The 17,501-nt window shown below is 41.9% G+C and overlaps 2 protein-coding genes across 6 annotated transcripts; one reads left to right on the forward strand and one right to left on the reverse strand.

The window, feature by feature from the left end:
- The first annotated feature begins 471 nt into the window (after positions 1–471).
- On the forward strand, positions 472–1,487 carry LOC125540711. Of its 2 annotated transcripts, none has more exons than XR_007297364.1 (2): positions 472–699; positions 1,021–1,487. XR_007297364.1 is itself a non-coding variant. In XM_048704293.1 (2 exons), exons 1-2 carry the CDS (start codon positions 492–494, stop codon positions 1,289–1,291), a joined length of 453 nt encoding a protein of 150 aa, XP_048560250.1. In that variant the 5' UTR covers positions 472–491; the 3' UTR covers positions 1,292–1,487. The 2 variants fall into 2 exon arrangements, 1 of the variants encoding a protein (XP_048560250.1); XM_048704293.1 differs by having other exon boundaries at positions 472–673.
- A 3,473-nt stretch (positions 1,488–4,960) lies between these two features.
- On the reverse strand, positions 4,961–13,092 carry LOC125535214 (probable histone acetyltransferase HAC-like 3). 4 transcript variants are annotated; one of them, XM_048698259.1, is made up of 17 exons: positions 12,911–13,092; positions 11,987–12,145; positions 11,406–11,514; positions 10,919–11,096; positions 10,620–10,844; positions 9,773–10,530; positions 9,235–9,507; positions 8,876–9,151; positions 8,244–8,372; positions 7,928–8,128; positions 7,700–7,842; positions 7,328–7,613; positions 7,110–7,249; positions 6,709–6,787; positions 6,229–6,573; positions 5,582–5,799; positions 4,961–5,463 (listed from the first exon to the last, which is right to left on the reverse strand). In XM_048698259.1, exons 2-17 carry the CDS (start codon positions 12,139–12,141, stop codon positions 5,367–5,369), a joined length of 3,612 nt encoding a protein of 1,203 aa, XP_048554216.1. In that variant the 5' UTR covers positions 12,142–12,145; positions 12,911–13,092; the 3' UTR covers positions 4,961–5,366. The 4 variants fall into 4 exon arrangements, with proteins under 4 accessions (XP_048554216.1, XP_048554217.1, XP_048554215.1 ...); XM_048698260.1 differs by having other exon boundaries at positions 10,620–10,841; positions 11,987–12,153; positions 12,911–13,091; XM_048698258.1 differs by having other exon boundaries at positions 11,987–12,153; positions 12,911–13,091.
- Positions 13,093–17,501: the final 4,409 nt, after the last annotated feature.

Genomic DNA, 17,501 nt, shown 5'->3' on the forward strand with positions numbered 1-17,501 from the left:
TTTTGCGAGATCTCATATATGTTTTGTTACCATGATGGGAAGGTTCTACGCATCATCCCAATCCTTTCTCGACATGGCCGGGTTGCTACCGGCAGCCGTTGGGGTTTTTGTTATTTGAGAAACCGAAGACCATTCTAAGGCGGGGCTCTTTTTTTAGAGAAAGAATACAAACTTTATCACATGCATCGCTTGTGCTTGTGGAGATGGCAAGAAGTTGACCTCCTCCACTAGCAAAGTATAGTACTGAAACACGCTAGCACCATCCTACCGAGATCTGATCCCTTCTTCTCACAAACCCACGTAATCAATGGATTGAGCCCTACGGTCTCCGTTGAATGAAAGGGGGAAAAGGTACAAACAGCTTGTTCGTTCCCAACAGCCAAATTATTCTCTAGCAGTATACGTATTCTCATCCTAACTTGCACCCCATAATGCTCACGTCAATAATTGATCTCTTGGTCTAAACGAACAGCGGCGATCGAGTAGGCGAAATGGCGCGCTCCAGCGTGTACCATGTTATGTTATGTACTGTACTTAGTATCCATACGACCATACTGCCTCCTGCCCTCCTCCCTCTCTTCACTTGCCCTGTGTGTGTCGGCCGGCAACCTGCCCCCCGCAACCTCGAGCTCCTCCTCTCCCGCAGCGGCGGCCTCATGGCTCACCACACGACGTACGTCGATCTCCACCATGCAAACGGTTATCTCCTCATCTCTCTGTTTTGTACCCCCACGAAATATCTCCGCTCTATGGATTGTTACTACTCATCGATGAGTTGTCGGATCCAAGCATTAACCTCCTGTGAGGCAACCACCGGCCACCGGGCGGACGGCGGAGGTGAGGCCTTCCTGCAACATGCAGCTTGGGCCGGACGCCTGGTTGTTCCCATGGCCTTTTCAGCGGCGGTGCCTCCTACCGTGGTCGGTCGCCATGGATGAGTGGAGCGAGCATCAACCACGATTACCGAAAATAGATTGTCGCTGCTTGCATTAATTCTTACATGTATTTACTGTTTTGTAGGCTCCGGTGGGATGCATTTGCCAAAGGTACTCCGCTATGGGATGTTGATCCGGTCCCTGGTGAACTGGTTGTTGGTTTAAATGGAGACATGTACTACATACCACCCGGTGATGCTCTGGTCTCCGCTTCAGGTGTCATGGCAGAGACGCCAAAGACGTTGGGCTACATCTTGGGGGAGGAAATCTGGAGTTTTCTCATGGGGTGGGATGAACAAGATCCTGTTGCCGATACTCTCTTGAGCCCGCCGTCACAGGCGCTGGATCTCCGGTGAGCTCTACGGTGATTATGTCCAACAGAACTACGGAAGGTGGTAGAAGGTTCAGTTCTACGTCCAGATTATAAAATGTATCCCACCTCTTATCTAATCTATCCATTTGAGATCCGGTGGTTATGTGGGAAAGTTTCAGATTTGCACTGAACGGTGGTTTTCACCTGCTAAGTCACCATGTGAATGATGATATGTGTTACTCCCATGCATCCCTTTTTGACGGTGGTTTGAGTATAATTTAGACTGAAATGCCCCTAGTTACAATTTTTTATTAGAGTATAATTTTTTTGTGGGGTATAAATATAATTACCATAGGCTAATTAAGGATTCTTCTAATTCTGGGCATTGATTTGAGTATAATTTGGGACTGAAATGGCCCTAGCTAAATACAAAGTTTGATTAGAGGAGTAATTACCTTCAGCTGACTAATGATCCTTCCAGTTCAAGACACTGTTTGACTATAATTTGGGACTGAAATGCATGTGGTTATAGTGTTGACTAGAGGACTAATTAACATGCCTAACTAATTAGGGTTGAGGGTTACACAGCCCACAGGCATTTTTTAAGATTCATACGACACAACTCAGAATGTGAGCAACTGGCACTCGAACTCGGGCAAGTTGGCAAGTATCAACAGCTGCTAATCATCCAGGTGGAGCCTCGTCAGCCGGTGGCTAATTAATGATCCCTTCAATTCGAGAGGGTTACTGTTTTATACTCCCTCCGTTTCATATTACCTATTCTGGTTTTGAACTAAAACCATGATAGGTAATGTTGAACGGAGGGAGTATTAACTAGTACTCGTAATCAGTAACAATTCACAGGTGATGGTGTATACGTAGTCACATACTGGTTGGGCATGAGAGACGTTGCAGGCTTGCAACCAGGTAGCAACACGCGCCGGTCCGAAACCAGCCGATTTTGTGGCCCAGAAGAGGAGCCGGTGGTTAGCCAACAGCGAAACATGCAATTCACGGTGGAAAGATCAAATGTGCATGTCACTACAGACTAACCAACGGACATGCTAGGTTGATGATGCTTGGTCGATCCTAAGCTCCCTGGATCTGCTTCTTTAAGAAAACGATATCAAGCTTCGTGGTTTGTGCCATTAATTGGTGTGCCATTGGCAGGCTACACTATATGGTAGGGTAATATTAGTAGATTAGATGGCAATTGCATCTCCAAGCTATACTACTCAAACCATCGACAGATCTTCGGTATACTCTCTTAATAGGTTAATCTAGAATCAGAAAAAAAATCTTTTTTGTATTAATCAAACGCTTCGTAAATCTAGTGCACTCGCGCAACACACCAATTTGCTTTGTGTGTTGGGAACACAACCCACAAGAGACGTCGTCAAGTCAAGGGACCGCATGAGACTTGCTATTTTGTTGAGCCCTTTTGTGCTTGTGCTTGGGGGCTGAAGAAGGGACTATATTGGCCCTGAGAAGGAGAAGCATCATGTCCAACATCAAAAATTTCATCACTATCTTTCTCACCTCTTCCTCTTGTACCTCTACCCGACCTGCCTCCCGCGTCTTGCTCTGCTCCAATCCAACCATAGATGTATACTAGCTAGTGTTGTTTCAAAAAAATTATCCCGTACATATCAAAGGCATGGTGTACCCATTAAACGTCATTTACAAACACTAAAAAATGATACTCCCTCGGTCCCATAATATAAGACACTTTTACAAGCTAACATAGCTTGCAAAAGCGTCTTACATTATGGGACGGAGGGAGTAATAGATAAGTATGCACAACCTCACGTGAAGTTTAGTGTTGACGCTTGTGACCGTATTGTACACCACCAAATCCAGCATACTACAGCAACATGAAATAAGACGTTGTGACGCCGAAGATTGATCGGTTATGTGCAATACGAAGTGGTGTGGCGTCATGATCTGAAAACTACAACATTGACTTCGAATATTGAAATAAAAAAGAAAAGAGAAAGTACTAGAGTAAGCAACATCAATCTTGTGCTACTCCAAACAAAACTGCTGCAACATGATGAGCAAAACACTACAATTGGTAAAATACACGTACTGCAGCAGCAGGAGCATTAAAATATCCTAAAGATGTCCCCGACTCTTTCTTCTACCTGGCTTCAGATCTGAAAGTCAAGTACACAGGCGGACCAGCAGATCACTAGCTGCATCCGCTGCAGCCCACGTGGGCACGTGCTCCTCGCCCTCCGCCGCACTCGCCGTGCCTCCACGATGAAAGAAGATGCTCTGTGGCTGGGGGAGGAGGCCAGACTACATGCTCACCGCGTCCACCATCCCCGGCTGCCGGCTTGGCACAACCTCGCCAGAGCTGCACTCGAGCGAGCCCTGCAGTCCAACGTCGCTAGAGAGAAAGAGAGTAGAGTGATAAGCGCGTGGGTTGGAACGGATAAGGATTGAAGTGCTGCCAGGGAGTGTCAGGAACGCGTGGAGGGTTCTTGTTTTTCTTCCTGCCGAACGTCACGCGGTTTCCATCTCTCATCTTCCATTGCTGTAAGATGTAACTAAATTTTAAGCTGATGTTGTCAGTCAAATAGCCATGAGTAGTTGTTTCTATGCTTTTGATGCAACGGAAGATGCTACCTGTACAAAATTACAGTTTCCTTCCTTGGTTATCTGAACCAAAGTTAGAAGTATCATGTAGATTGAGCAGTGAGCACAAGATATGTTTGAGCCAGTCACAGGCCATAAACCTCATAATTCCTCTGTTTTCTCTGCAAGTGAGGGAACCTGGCTTCAGTTTGTGAACTGTGAACATCTTGCTTCAGTTTTTCCTTCCCCCCCTTGTTTGTTTCATCTTGAAAAAACACTCGTCATGCACCAAGCTTCTCAGTCAGCTGAGGGTAAACAAAAAAACTAACATTCTTTAAAAGAACTAATGCCATTGTGACTGTTATTGTCAAGAACCAGACTCCCTTTTCAGTGATTACCCAGGGATAAGCACAAGGCTCGAGACAAATGGTCAAACATGAAACTGTGTTATGGAAATTTATTATGATTTAGTTAGATGAAAATACTGATCGACACTGAATTTCCAGTTTACGAAAGCTTCTCTTTGGTTTTCTAAAATTCAGTTTGGTGCTACCGTAAACCCTAAATAACCATGGTTTCTTCTTGTGCTACGACAGGGCGGCCAGCATCATGACAGGGCCACAGAAGAAGAAATAACACTGCTATGCTAAGCCAACTTTTGTTTGTGTCATGAAACCAGACACAACTCCGTTCCCGGGACTGAACTTGGCCCTCTAAGGCGAGGGCCGAGTACATGTAATCATTTGTGTGCTGTAAATTAAGGCCTTGAAACGTTTGGTGCTTCATCTTGTTTGTCTATGCTTCATCTTTTTTGTCTATAATTCGTTAAAGTGTTTGCCTATCCTACATGCTGCAGCACTGTGTTTTTTGTGTTCACATTAAGTTGCCAGTTTCTTTGCTTGCCCAGCAACATCATTCGCTGCATATGCTGACTATACCTTCACGTGTTATACGCCAAAATGTTCTGAATGAATTTACAGCACCCGATGTAGATTACATATACTACGACTGGACCATCTTTTTGAAAAGAAGAAGCTTATAGAGTAACAAAATAATAACTTTGTCACAAGCGCCCGATGCCGTCATCTTCAGAATTCTACAGCAGCAAGCACAGCTTCAGAAGTATCAAAGATGATGACAGGATAGTTAATATACACATTAACTGAACCTGGGTTAACATGGCTGAGCAAAATTGCGGCCTTGTTCGATTCAATGGGGTCAAAAGGGAGGGAGGGGGATAAAATAAATAAGAAACAAAATAATCCTATATCCTGTCAATCCATCATCTATGGCCTGCAGGAAACATATACAGGTATATTGTACCTACACCACTACATTTGTCAGGCTGCCTGTCTATGTAAGCTTCCGCCTTCTTCCCACAAGTCTCAGGAAAATCGGCGAAACAAATAACTCTGCTGCTGCTGCCGCCGCCACCAGGTCGCCGCTTTATTTATTTTGCAACTTGCAATCCAGTTAACGGGCGACGGCCAACAACAATTTATTGCATTTTCATCAACAAATCTTCTGCTCAAGAAAACCTAGGGGGTTAATTTCTGATCCGCTAGCATTCCACGGCACAGGGTCCAGCACCCAGCAGTAACCATTTTGGCCTTGCCCATGAATACCTTCAGATCTCTGAAAATGGAATTACAGAAAATCATCAGAAACCCCACGAAAAGAGATAATATATTGAGTGATGCAACTATGCATTTGGAGACAGCAGCTGTATAATGTGGATGAAGCGTGAATTTACCTGCATCTGGGAACTGAGCAGTCCCCGTGATCACACTGTTTTGAGTGAGTGAGCAGAAGTCTCCACATGAAGACACAATTCCTGCAACCTCCTTGGTTCCGGATAGCACATCGTACACCATGGTAGAACAACTTCTTCATTGTAACACACAGTTTGAAACTGCAATTATGCGGATCGTGGAAGCATTTTGATGCATGCACCAAGCTCTCAAGGTAGTCCTGCTTTGAAAACATGAAGTTCATTAGTATGGAACAGCGGGGAAAAAATATCATTCTAACAAAAGACAATTAAAGAAATTTATTTTAGAACTACACAAGAATCCAAAATAAGGAAAATCATCACATTCACAGAACCGTACCAAAAAAAGGATCATATTCCAAACAATACAAAAAAACTAATCACAGAAATCGTCCATAAATTAGGTAAGAGAACAAAACAAAAGAGAACTAGACTATCCAGTTAGAAATTTAACATCCCTTTGGGATTGCGGTGGATTGTGATAATCCCGTTTGTTTAACAAGAATTTGAATATTTGACTGTTTGTTGAAATAAACTTTTTCATAATTCTGTAACTATTTTTCCACAACACTGCAGAATAAGTCCAGCACAGAACAGTCCAACACAAAACTGAGACTTAAAACGGATACCTGCAGAGTGTAGTTTGGCAGTAGTTGCTGATTGTCCGCCTGTTTGAGTTTATGTATGTGCAAATTTTCGCCGTCTTGTTTATAGCATGAATCACAAAACTTGCAGCCTGCGCAAACCAGGCACCGCCACGCAAAGCGTTGATCCATTGCCCGGTGACAAGCAGAGCAAGCTGAATCATGTAGATTATAAAGAATCATCATTGTTGAGTGTTTTGCCCGTCGGAGTGTATCAAACTGGTATTGATTGTCTTGACAATGCTTCAAGAAATCTGTTCTGCTGTCAAAATACTTGCTTTCCATTGTTGGATCTCCATCATCAGTCTCTGGGAGAGGTTCTTCCTCTATCTGTAGAACAATTAGTTACTCTGGTAAGTACAAATTTCATCATAAATTTACCTAATAATAGCAACGTGAATATTTTGCTTGCTTTATTTGACTGATGAAATGAACTTAAAACTATAGCAGAGTTTATAATAGTACTCTTTGAAAGGCATGCTTTTGTTTTGTTGCAGCTGGATGCCTGTTCTTTTGTGGGGCACTTAGCTCCTCTGCATGGCATCTACAAGGAAGAACAGGCAAAAACATCATCAGTAATGGGTCCTATCTCAATGGAATGGGTAATTTATCAAGGAACAAAAACTGAGAAATTAAAAAACAGGGGTCATGTTAAGTCCATTTTGCAATTTGAATGACAGATGATCAATTCAAAAAGAAACTGGAGGGCCTGGGCGCTAGATGATAATACGTCTGTGCAGTTGGATTTTTCATAAGAAAAGGCATTCTCACTGCTGCTGCTTTACTAAGCTTTATGTGGTCATAACCTAGGACAGCAGATTACGTAAGTATAAGATAAAATAATAGTGATCGGATGAAATACTTACTGGTCACAAAGATGGAAGTTTTTGCAGCAAGTACACATCCAACTTTTACCAGATAAAATAGGTTGGTGGCAATGCTTGCAAAACTGCTGCAGACAAAGCATAATAAAGTCTTCTTTCATTGTTCTCATCTTTTCTCCAAGCTACCAACAATGAAAAATATGGTGTCAGTGCTGACGTTATAGTGAAAGGGGGATTAAACAAGATTAAAGTAAACTAACTTTGTGCACTAACAAGATATCCTCAGGGTTCCCTTTCCTGTCATCACGTTTGGCAACCCGTAGGGCCCTTCCTGCTTGTATGTCGTTCTTCTGCGAGGTGTCGTCGTCTTTCTTCTCGAGGAGTTTCTCTGCTTCCCCAGGCCAGAAATCATTCTCACAATATGGCAAGCATGCTGCAGAAATAACGGCCTTGCATTCACTGGTAGGCTGAAGAAAAAAATCGTACAGCGTGTTACGCTCCACAACTACACCCTCCCTAACAGCCTTCTTGATCAAGTTCTGGTACCTAAGAAGATTCATGAGAAAGCCCAATTTAGTACCATAAACAAATAATAAGGATTAAATCGTAATTATCATGTTATAAATACTGACCAGCTCCGAAGTTTGTCAGACCTCGGCATTTTTTGTGCCGTGGGATGACAATACAAAACATAATCATCACGCTTTGTAGATGGACAAGCCCATATGGAGCAGCTTACAAACCCTTGTTTCTTGCAGTAATCCAAATAGCCAATCTAAAGGAAAAACATATCGGAAGAATTTGAGCTCAACATGAAATCAAGAAAGTTAATATTAGATGAGTATTCGCATTTCTCGTACCAAAATTTCATGGTACACAAAGGTACGGAGAGCTTCGCCACTTGCAGATTTGATTTCAGGCCTGAAGTACTTGACCGAATCGATATATGCAAGATAAACGTGCCTTTGATTTGGTGAGGGGCTAGCAGAACCGTACTCTTGTACATACATGGCAAACAGACAAACATCCACGCCTTCATTCTTTTGAAACAAGAGAATGGCCTGTACAGAACAAAAGGCACCAAAAGTTAGCCCTCATTATGTACTAAATAGCTGAAATTATTGTTAACTTGGATAAGGACGAAAGAATTTGTCAAATAAGGTATCACCCAATCACCTTCGATTTGTACGGAAATTCACCAGGGTAGTTTCCTTGTTTAAAAAAATCCCGAAAACGTGGTAGGACTTGAAGTACTCTTGCAGCAGAAGAAACCACTCTAACAGTAAGACCTTCAACTTCAGGTACCTAAAATATTGGAGTGCAAAAAGAAAGTTGCAATAAGTTTACTCCATAGTTAACATCAGACTGCAAAACAATTCCTAGAGACAGGCAAATAATATTAAGATCAACACAGACAGACTGAGGAAACATCAGCAATCAGAACTCATTTCATTATAATATGACATGAATCAAATTATCTCTATTCGAATCCAATAAACTCAACCACACAACTTGACATAGTTTAGAAAAGAAGATCCCGAAATGCAACAAATATTACCCAATTATATATACAGATAATTACTAAGTCGACAGAGGAAGATTGCAAATTTACAATGAAAGAGCTAATGTGTAAGTTCGAACGACATGGATCAAGAAGAGCAAGTAGCTCCTGGAAAATAATAATAAAGTATTAAAACAGGAATGTGATAGGTCTATGGTTAGTTGTATGGTCAAGAATTGCTGATAATATGGGAGTTATTTGTATGTAGTAGAAGCCCACAGGATAATCACAAATATAGCACAAATACCTCTTCAACACTTTTTCCTGAAGCCCTTGCCCTCTGCAGCCGCTCATGCTCAAGCCGCACTGAAAGTCTCTGCTCGATATGATCGCTCAGTTTAGTTCTTGGTAACTCTAATGCTCCTAGAACAGCAGATGACTCCAGCAAATTTTTATCTCCGCTATCCTTCTCCTTCAATAAACATTTCGCACATGTATACTCCACCCCCTCCTCCATAACCTTAGGGTTAAAAAGGGCACATATTTGATGCTGCCACGCTTTGCACTTATCACACGCAACCCACTGAAATGGCACAAGTTGAACAAAAGATGAGGAATTTGTATATGATTAAGAATAAGTAGAGAGATGTAAGAAAAGCACATTACCCATTCAGACTCGGCATCTGTTTCTGCATAATTGGATCTCCTTTCATATTTAGCTTTTGCATTACTAACATGGTGGTGACATTTGGCACATATTGAAGTCTTATCACTTCCATTTTCCACAGGAACATAATAGGATCCCGTCGAATTTATTACTTTAAAACACAGGGCACAGAATCGTGGAGGAGGTTCAAAAAGAAGCCGCTCCATCCCACATAAGTTGCATGTATTTTGGTCAGGCAAGCCTGACTGGTCCTCTTCTGTAATCGCCTTGTTCTGAAAGAAGGAAAAACAATTGAGACAACGAATATGACCTATAGCTCAAAATAACTAAATATTATGTACTATACAGGCAATCCAGCTAACATGATAAAACAAAAACTATTCTTGAGCCTGACTCAAGTGAAATTACATAACTACGTAATTTTGCATATTACTAAGTGGCATAATCTGTAGATATTCTAGCACAACTAAGGATCAAATGATATACTGATATTACAGTAATAGAAAACCGATGAGATCCAACAGGCTCTGAACTCACCGGAAAAATATGCTGGCCCAGACTTCTCATGTGATCTCTAAGCTCCTCAGCAGTTAAAGGATAAAGTATTGAGCCCCCTCTTTTCTTCCTTGTAGTTAGGCTGGCTACTAGTGGTGTTTGATCCACTGGGCTAAGCTTAGAGTCCTTCATCTCGATGTCACCATTTTCATAACACAACCCTTCTTCAGCTTGCACAGCAGTCTCTTGCAACCTAAAATTCTCCATGGTATTGCTAGCATTGCTGTCCTGCAAGGAACAGCCAGATGGCGACTTCATAGATAATACTGTGGTTTCAGACTTTACTGTTTCAGAAGATGCATGAGGCCCATTGGCAGCAGGCTGCTGTTCCTTTGGAAACTCTATTTCATCGGCATGGACAGGAATGGGGTAATTAACCTTTAATCGTTTTGCCGGATGATGCTTGCCAGAAGATTCATCTGAAGCAGGTGAATTTGGCTTTGATACAGTGCTATTTGATGTCTGTTCAGCTCTCCCCACTACCTCTCTTACAGTGACACAATTACCAGAGTACAAGTCATGGCCTCCAGCTGTAATATTTGACTGATCTGATTGCTCTATTGGGTGACTCCAAGTATATAACATTTCCTTGCATTCTCTGTACTGTAGAGACGATGATACTTGGCCAGTGGAATATCTGTTGTTATTTGTAAAATTTGTGGTTCGGTCACACATCCCAGACACAGAACTGGAACTACCAGATGTCGATGGTTGTGGACTACCAACTTGATGAGCATCACCTGATACAATTTGATCATAATGTTTAAGATGCAAAATAGCTTAAGCTAAGTTTCATACATAACTCAAGTCAAGGTAAGTAAAAACTGACCTGGGAAATGGTCTTCTGTATGGCCAGTAGGCGCTCCACCACTGAAATCTCCAGCAAGACAGGAACTATATTTTGGTAGTGATGACATACATGGTGCAGCAGTGGTGTTTGCTAAGCTTTCAGGACTCCGTTTAATGTTATCAGCTGAAGAATGAGCAAAGTCGGTGGCAACTTCATGATGATTAGTTGGTGCAACTTCATGATGATTAGTTGGTGCAAATCCTGCTAAAATAAACCCAAAGTTAAAATTCTGAAGTTGTATTGTGAGGTCAAGATCGAAACTGATCATCTTAACTCACCCTGAGGATAAAACACATGCTGTATACTTGAATCTGTTGCTTCTACCCCAAGCTGTCCTGGGTATGATGTCGGTAAAGCTGCTGAAGAAGCCCAAGCATATATACTGCTGCCAAATGATCCACAACTGAGAAGAGCATTTACCCTAACTTCTAAAGTTTCAAAATCCATGTATTGGATCTGAGAGGAAAAAGTAGGTGTTAGCAAGTCATTCAGAATTATAATAATATGATTTAAACGACCAAATTCCATGAGTACATCACATCATCTAACAGTACCAGTACCATGAAAGGAAAACATAAAAAATTACAAGAATAGCTTAAAAATTGACAAACAGTTCCAAGTTCAGCAGAGCATGATTAAAGATAGCATCTAAAGATGATGTAACAAGAAAGCAGAAGAACCCCAAACAAAGCACCGAGTGAGGTCAGGGACAATTATAGTGAAACAGAGGAAAGAATTGTATTTGCAACAGGACACAACACAAACCTTTGATTCAGCATCCTTATAAAGCTGCTCGTCAATACTTTTTGAAACTGCCACAAGATAACGTGTGTCCAAGTTGTAGAACTCCTCTCTTCTTTGCAGGTAGTTTGCACTGGATAGATAAAGAGATCAAGATGTAGTGTGAAAACAGGAAATGTCAATGATAAATTATTTAGACAGACAGAACCACTTCATTATTTTTTCACCTCTCTAACACCCCGAATTATCTACTATGCATGGGTTTCAATCAAACAACAAAGTACAGAGACGATATTGTCATACATAGTATGTCAACATATTTTGCATGGACGTCTATGGCTGATGTCCACTAGTACAATAAGACACAACTGACAATTCACGTTGCCCAAATTTTATAAAGTTTCTCCAGTGACTGAAAATTGTAGTATATATGTAGAAAAAGACCCAAGGCATTGCAATCATTCTCAAGAAGTACACAACAATGCATACCACAAGAATATGAACAATGACACAATTGTCAACACAGCTAGAAAAAAAGGACCTACAATGTAACCATTGGTATTAGAATACGCATTGCTGTGGATATTGGTGGTTTCAGCACTTACATTCTATGTTTGATCACGAGACGGACTGGAGAAGTATCTGAATCCATATTATCCAGCTGAAGAACTTGCGCTGCAGTCTGTGTGCGAGGTTTCTGGACAGTAAAGCCACTTGGTGCATACTGCTGCTGGATCCCTTGCAGGGTTTGCGTCATCATCCTTCTAAATCACTTAAAATCAAAATATTTAAGTTAGTTTCAGGCTTATCAGCAGCTACAACCACCCCATATACAATAAATGGTCGGGGCCAATGGTAATAAACAAGAAAAAACCAAGCAATTATTATATATTAATACAATAGAAAGCAGCATTAGATAATCGCTTGTAAGAACTGAAATTTGTCCAGGGCTTTATACTAATCAGTTCATTGTACTAAAATGAGTTTTATAACCATTAAACTATGACTGACGGCAAGCACACAAACTGTATCCCAGGCTTAACCAGTTGAAAGAACTGAAATTTTTCCTCCTAGCTAAAATATATCACATGAAACTAGCCACTGATAAGGGAGAAGAATTATGTGCATAGAAAAATGTGAGCAAGAAGATTGGCATTGCTAAATAAAAGTAAAACCAATGTGACTTTCACATCCAGGAACTACACTGCGCATCATTTAAGTAAGAAAATGTACGACCTTAAAGGACACATTCATGTTTAATCAGCAATGCCATCCTCATTCAGATGTTCACTAGCATGTAATCAGCAATGCCATCCTCATTCAGTTAACACTCTGGTTACAGAATGGCCGGTCGAGCATAACAAGTACGACTAACAATCACGGCCTATGCTACAAACACTATTTTTTTCCTAATTAAAACGAGATTGGTTTCGGTCGACAGCGCCAGCAGCTCATCAGACCAGCAGCGCGTGATACGTACGAGCCACGGAGAAGTGAGGGGCGCGGGGGAGGGGAGGGGGAGGGCTTACTGGGGAGGAAGAGGCCGCCGCCCGTCGTCCGCTTGGCCGGAGGAGGCCGCCGCGGCTGCGTCGACTGCCTCGGCTCGTCCGCGCGGCGTCGCCGCCTAGGGTTAGGGTTTCGTCTGCCTTTCGTCTCGGTCGCGGCTGCGGCGGATCGGACGGTGGAGGCTTGTGATGGCTGTGGACCGCGAGGATCGGGGTTGGGGTTGGGGTTGGGCCGGGATTCTCTCCGCGAGCCAGATATCGGCCGTCACCCCGACTTCTTGGATCAGTCGGAAAAGGGGAAATTTGTCTCAGAAAAAAAAGTCGGAAAAGGGAAATTGGGTGGGCGTCACAACTGGAATCAATCTTGGGAGTTCGGTAGCATAGTATAAATAACGAAAATACAAAGGTGAACATGGTTCGATGCACCCATGTGAATAGTAAATGGAAAACGTTTATTATAAACCGGATGATTTTCTGTCCTCGTAAGCCGTCTGCTACGTGTGCCACGTGCCCCATCAGTCCACGCTTTTCCTCCCCCAGCTTATCCTTTCCTGGCGCCTTCTCGTTCACTCGTCGGTCTCCTCATCTTCTTCCTTTGCTTTTTCCCCTCCACCTGCTACTGAAAGGAAGAGGCAACGCCGGCCAAATCCATATCAACGCGTGCTGCATGGTGAAGCTCCCACCCGGGGGGACTGCAACGGCGGCCGCCGGTGCCGCAGACAATGAAGCATCCACCATCGCGGCCGCATCGTGCCGCGTCGCAGCAACCCCCGTCTTCATCGTGTTGCGTGTAGCAACATCCACCCGTCGCCGCGCTGCGATGGAGCACCAACCAGCGGTGGGGCGGTGGAGTCCGCCATGCCGGTGCAGGCTGCAGCGAAACATCGTCGGTGGCGTCGGGTGCTGCGATGGAACATCGATGGACCACCTCCGCGCCGGCGTCAGCGCTGCAGTGAAGCGTCGCCGGCGACGGCGCGTGCGCGCCGCAGGGGGCGTTGAAACTTCGTCAGAGTTGCATTGAAAGCACCATCGGCTTGCAATGGAGTGCCTCCGGGGTGATCGGAGCTCCGCCGCGGCTATAATGGAGCTCCGCCGCGGTTGCAATGGAGCTTCATGGGAGCTGCAATGGAGCTTCGCCTGGCCTGCAATGGAGCCCTGCCGTGGCTGCAATGAAGCTTCGTCGGAGATGTCGTTGATGCAGCGTCGATGCATTTTTTGTGCTTGGTGTTGCCACGGCCATGGCCGCAATGCAGCAGGTCGGTGCTCCCGGAGCGCCCCCCGGCGCTGCAATGGAGCGATGTTAGTGATGCAGCAGTCAGCGGCGGCTCTTGGAGATGCGTTGCTGTGCGCGTAGACGGCCTCGATGCCACAGCGGGTGCTGCGTTGGTCTAGTGAAAGGGGATCAGAGGAGGAAGACGTGAGGTGGGGCTGTTTTGCTTGGATCGAACGGCCACCTAGCACTAGATCGGATGGCTACCCAGGCGGATGATTTCTCAGAGATATCATCCGGCTGATTCGTAGCATCATAGTAAATTCATAAAAAATAAAAAAAATAAAAAAACATACTGAAAATTCGTGGTATGAAACTTAGTCATTCACGTGTGAAGTTTCATGATGTATTGACACCCATGATATTTTTAGTGAAGAAAATACAAATGCAACCATAATATTCATTAAATAGTATTTTTTTATATTAGTGTTAATATTCATCGCCCAGGGTGCAGAATAAGTTATTCTTCATCCGAGATAATCTTACAATCGCTTCCCAGATAAATTACGTTTAGAATATAAATAGTTACATGCATAGTGATTCAATATGTAAAATTTGGTACGAGAAATGCTAATACTCATCTAATATTAACATAGTTTCGATTAGCTTCGATTTTGTCATTTTTGCCCATATTACCACGGATGTGATTTCTTCATAAAACTTCCTATGCGAGTATACCAGTTGACTATGTATATTACAAAAATAAATTCAGATTTTTTATTTTTTCTAGCATTTTTTTAAATTTATTATTCATAAAAGGTGTGTGCGCACCCATGTTCATCAAATTTGTGTCCATATAAATAATGCCATATAAAGATTAAAATATGGCACGATCCAAACAATAAGCATACCGCAAAAAAATCGTATGAGTGTTAGAGTCGGCCCGTGGGGTTGCATTCGGGTCGTGGGGTTGCATAAGCCACAAGTGACGACTTTGGCCTAATAAAAGGGAAAATCTAGCTAAACTATGGGCGTCCTTATTGGTTGTCCGACCTTCGAAGGAAAACTTGCAATTGAAATTAGCTACCCTGGCGTGAATCTCTTCAATAATAATTCCATGATGTCCTCTGTGCCTTCCTTCTATATCTTTCACAACGTATTGTGCGTCCGATGCAACAATTTTATTTTGGAGCCCAAGATCTACTGCAAATGCAAAGGCTTCGCGGCAGCTAGGGAAGCAACTACCAACAAACATTTCGCCCCCTCTTGATCGCTCGTTGGGGAGGGGGGAGGCCAAACCACGATTGGCCCAAAGGACTAGTTATTTTTTTAATGCCATAAAAACATGGTTTCTTATCAAAACAAAGGAAATCATAAATTTATAAAAATGTCATTATTATGAAAATATGAAAAATGCCGCTACTTTCTAAAACTTCCATTTTTTCTAATTTATAAATTTACAATGGTATGTTTAAAAAATGTGCCACGGGATCTATAAAAAGATAAGGCCTCTTTTGGTTCATAGGATAGGATTATCGTAGGAATAGGAATTTTGTAGGAAATGAGATGACATGTATCTCAAATCCTATGAGTAGGATTAGGAAACGAGATGTCATTTGGTTGACACCAAAGGAATTTTTCCATTGAGTCTAGGCTCATTTTTATTTTCCTATGAAATGTGGAGGATAGGAACCAATCCTATGTAGGAATAAGAATCCATTCCTATGAACCAAACGGCTCTAAAGGAAAAAATCCTATAAGAATCATATCCTCTAGAATTCCTATGAAATTCCTCCAAACCAAAGGAGGCCTAAATTTATGAAATTTGCCATGAAGATGTTTCACGGTGCAAAAATGCTATGTTTTTTGGATTTCCTTATTTTTGCCTAGACATAAACAAAAATGTCCATGTGTAAACTTTTGCTTTATTTGGTCCACTGCACAAAAAATTACTTATAAAAAATGTTGTGTCAATGAAGAAATTGCCATATCAATACAAAAATGAAAATTTCGTCCACTTAATAATAAAACCGTCATCCTCTTGATAATAAATTTGTCATACAAATCTATACCTGCTAATAAAGGAAATAGGTACTCTTGGTCCATCATGCTATTTTGTATAAAACCTCATGATGTTTCTGATAATCAACTTGTTGTCCAGTTTTACATCGGATTTTTGGTTTCAAAGAGAACCCCCTGATGGTTTCTGGTATTCAACCCACGACTCAGTTTTATATGATGTTATTTTGCATGTTAAACGTTAAAAAAATGCAATTTATAATGCAACCTCAATCAATAGCGCATGATCCATCTTTCTTCATACCGGTGCCGATCCGGATTGTAAATGAACGCCATAGCAAAACTAGGATTGAAGACAAAACAAACATCTATAAAGACACATGCATACCTCACGAAAACCTCACATGAAAAAACCAGATTTCTCATCTTATGCAAAGACAGACGCCTTAGGATTGACAACATTCAAGCTTTTTTTGTGATTGTGTGAGAATTGAGGCCACCGTCGTCGAAGGGGGGAGGAGGATAAGGGCAACACAGATGAGACGCCATGCGTTAAAATAAAGGACTTTGGTCTTGGGTCATGGTTATTGGATTAGGAAGTGGTATTTTTTTTCTCTCATTGCAACGCACGGACTCTTTTGCTAGTAATAATAAAAACGTTACCCTCTCACTAATAGAATTGTCATCCTATTAATATGTAAACTCCATGCTCTCAATAATAAAAGAGTTATGCTCTTAATAAAAATGTCATGTTATTAATAATAAAAATGGCATGCTATTAACAATAAAACTGTAATCCTCTTAATAATAAAAATATTGTATTATTAATTATTAAAATGTCATGCTCTTAATAATAAAACTGCCATGTGAGGAAGTAAAAAAAACATACTATGTTGATTTCAACAATGAAAAATATATTCAACTGCTAAAAATAGCCTTCACAAATAATAAAAAAATACAAATGATCAAAAGGCGCAAATACCTCGGTCAGCTGGCTAGTTATATCACACCTTGGATTCTGCCACCTTAACTAAAAAACAAGTGGTTTTGTAGTATCGCCTAAGCTACTTGTGTCATTGCTATTGTTGAGGAAATCGTTAACTGGTAGCTGCTCGGTTGGCTGGCGACTAGAGGATTAATCAGCCATTTAATCAATTAATCGGCCGATTTATCGGTTTATCGGCTACTCAATGACCCTACGAGTAAGGATTAATCGGCAAGTAAACTGGTTAGTCGGACGAATTCTTGAATAGGACTCATTGCAAACCTACTCCTTGTGGGGGCTCTCCAAAATCGAAATTTATGTTTTCCTCAAAAAAAATTGTAAAAGGACTAGAGAGGGATTAATGTAATGCAATGGGTGTATTATTAAGCCTCAAAGGCAAG

The sequence above is a fragment of the Triticum urartu genome, chromosome 2, assembly GCF_003073215.2.
Source record: "Triticum urartu cultivar G1812 chromosome 2, Tu2.1, whole genome shotgun sequence".
NCBI lineage: Eukaryota > Viridiplantae > Streptophyta > Magnoliopsida > Poales > Poaceae > Triticum > Triticum urartu.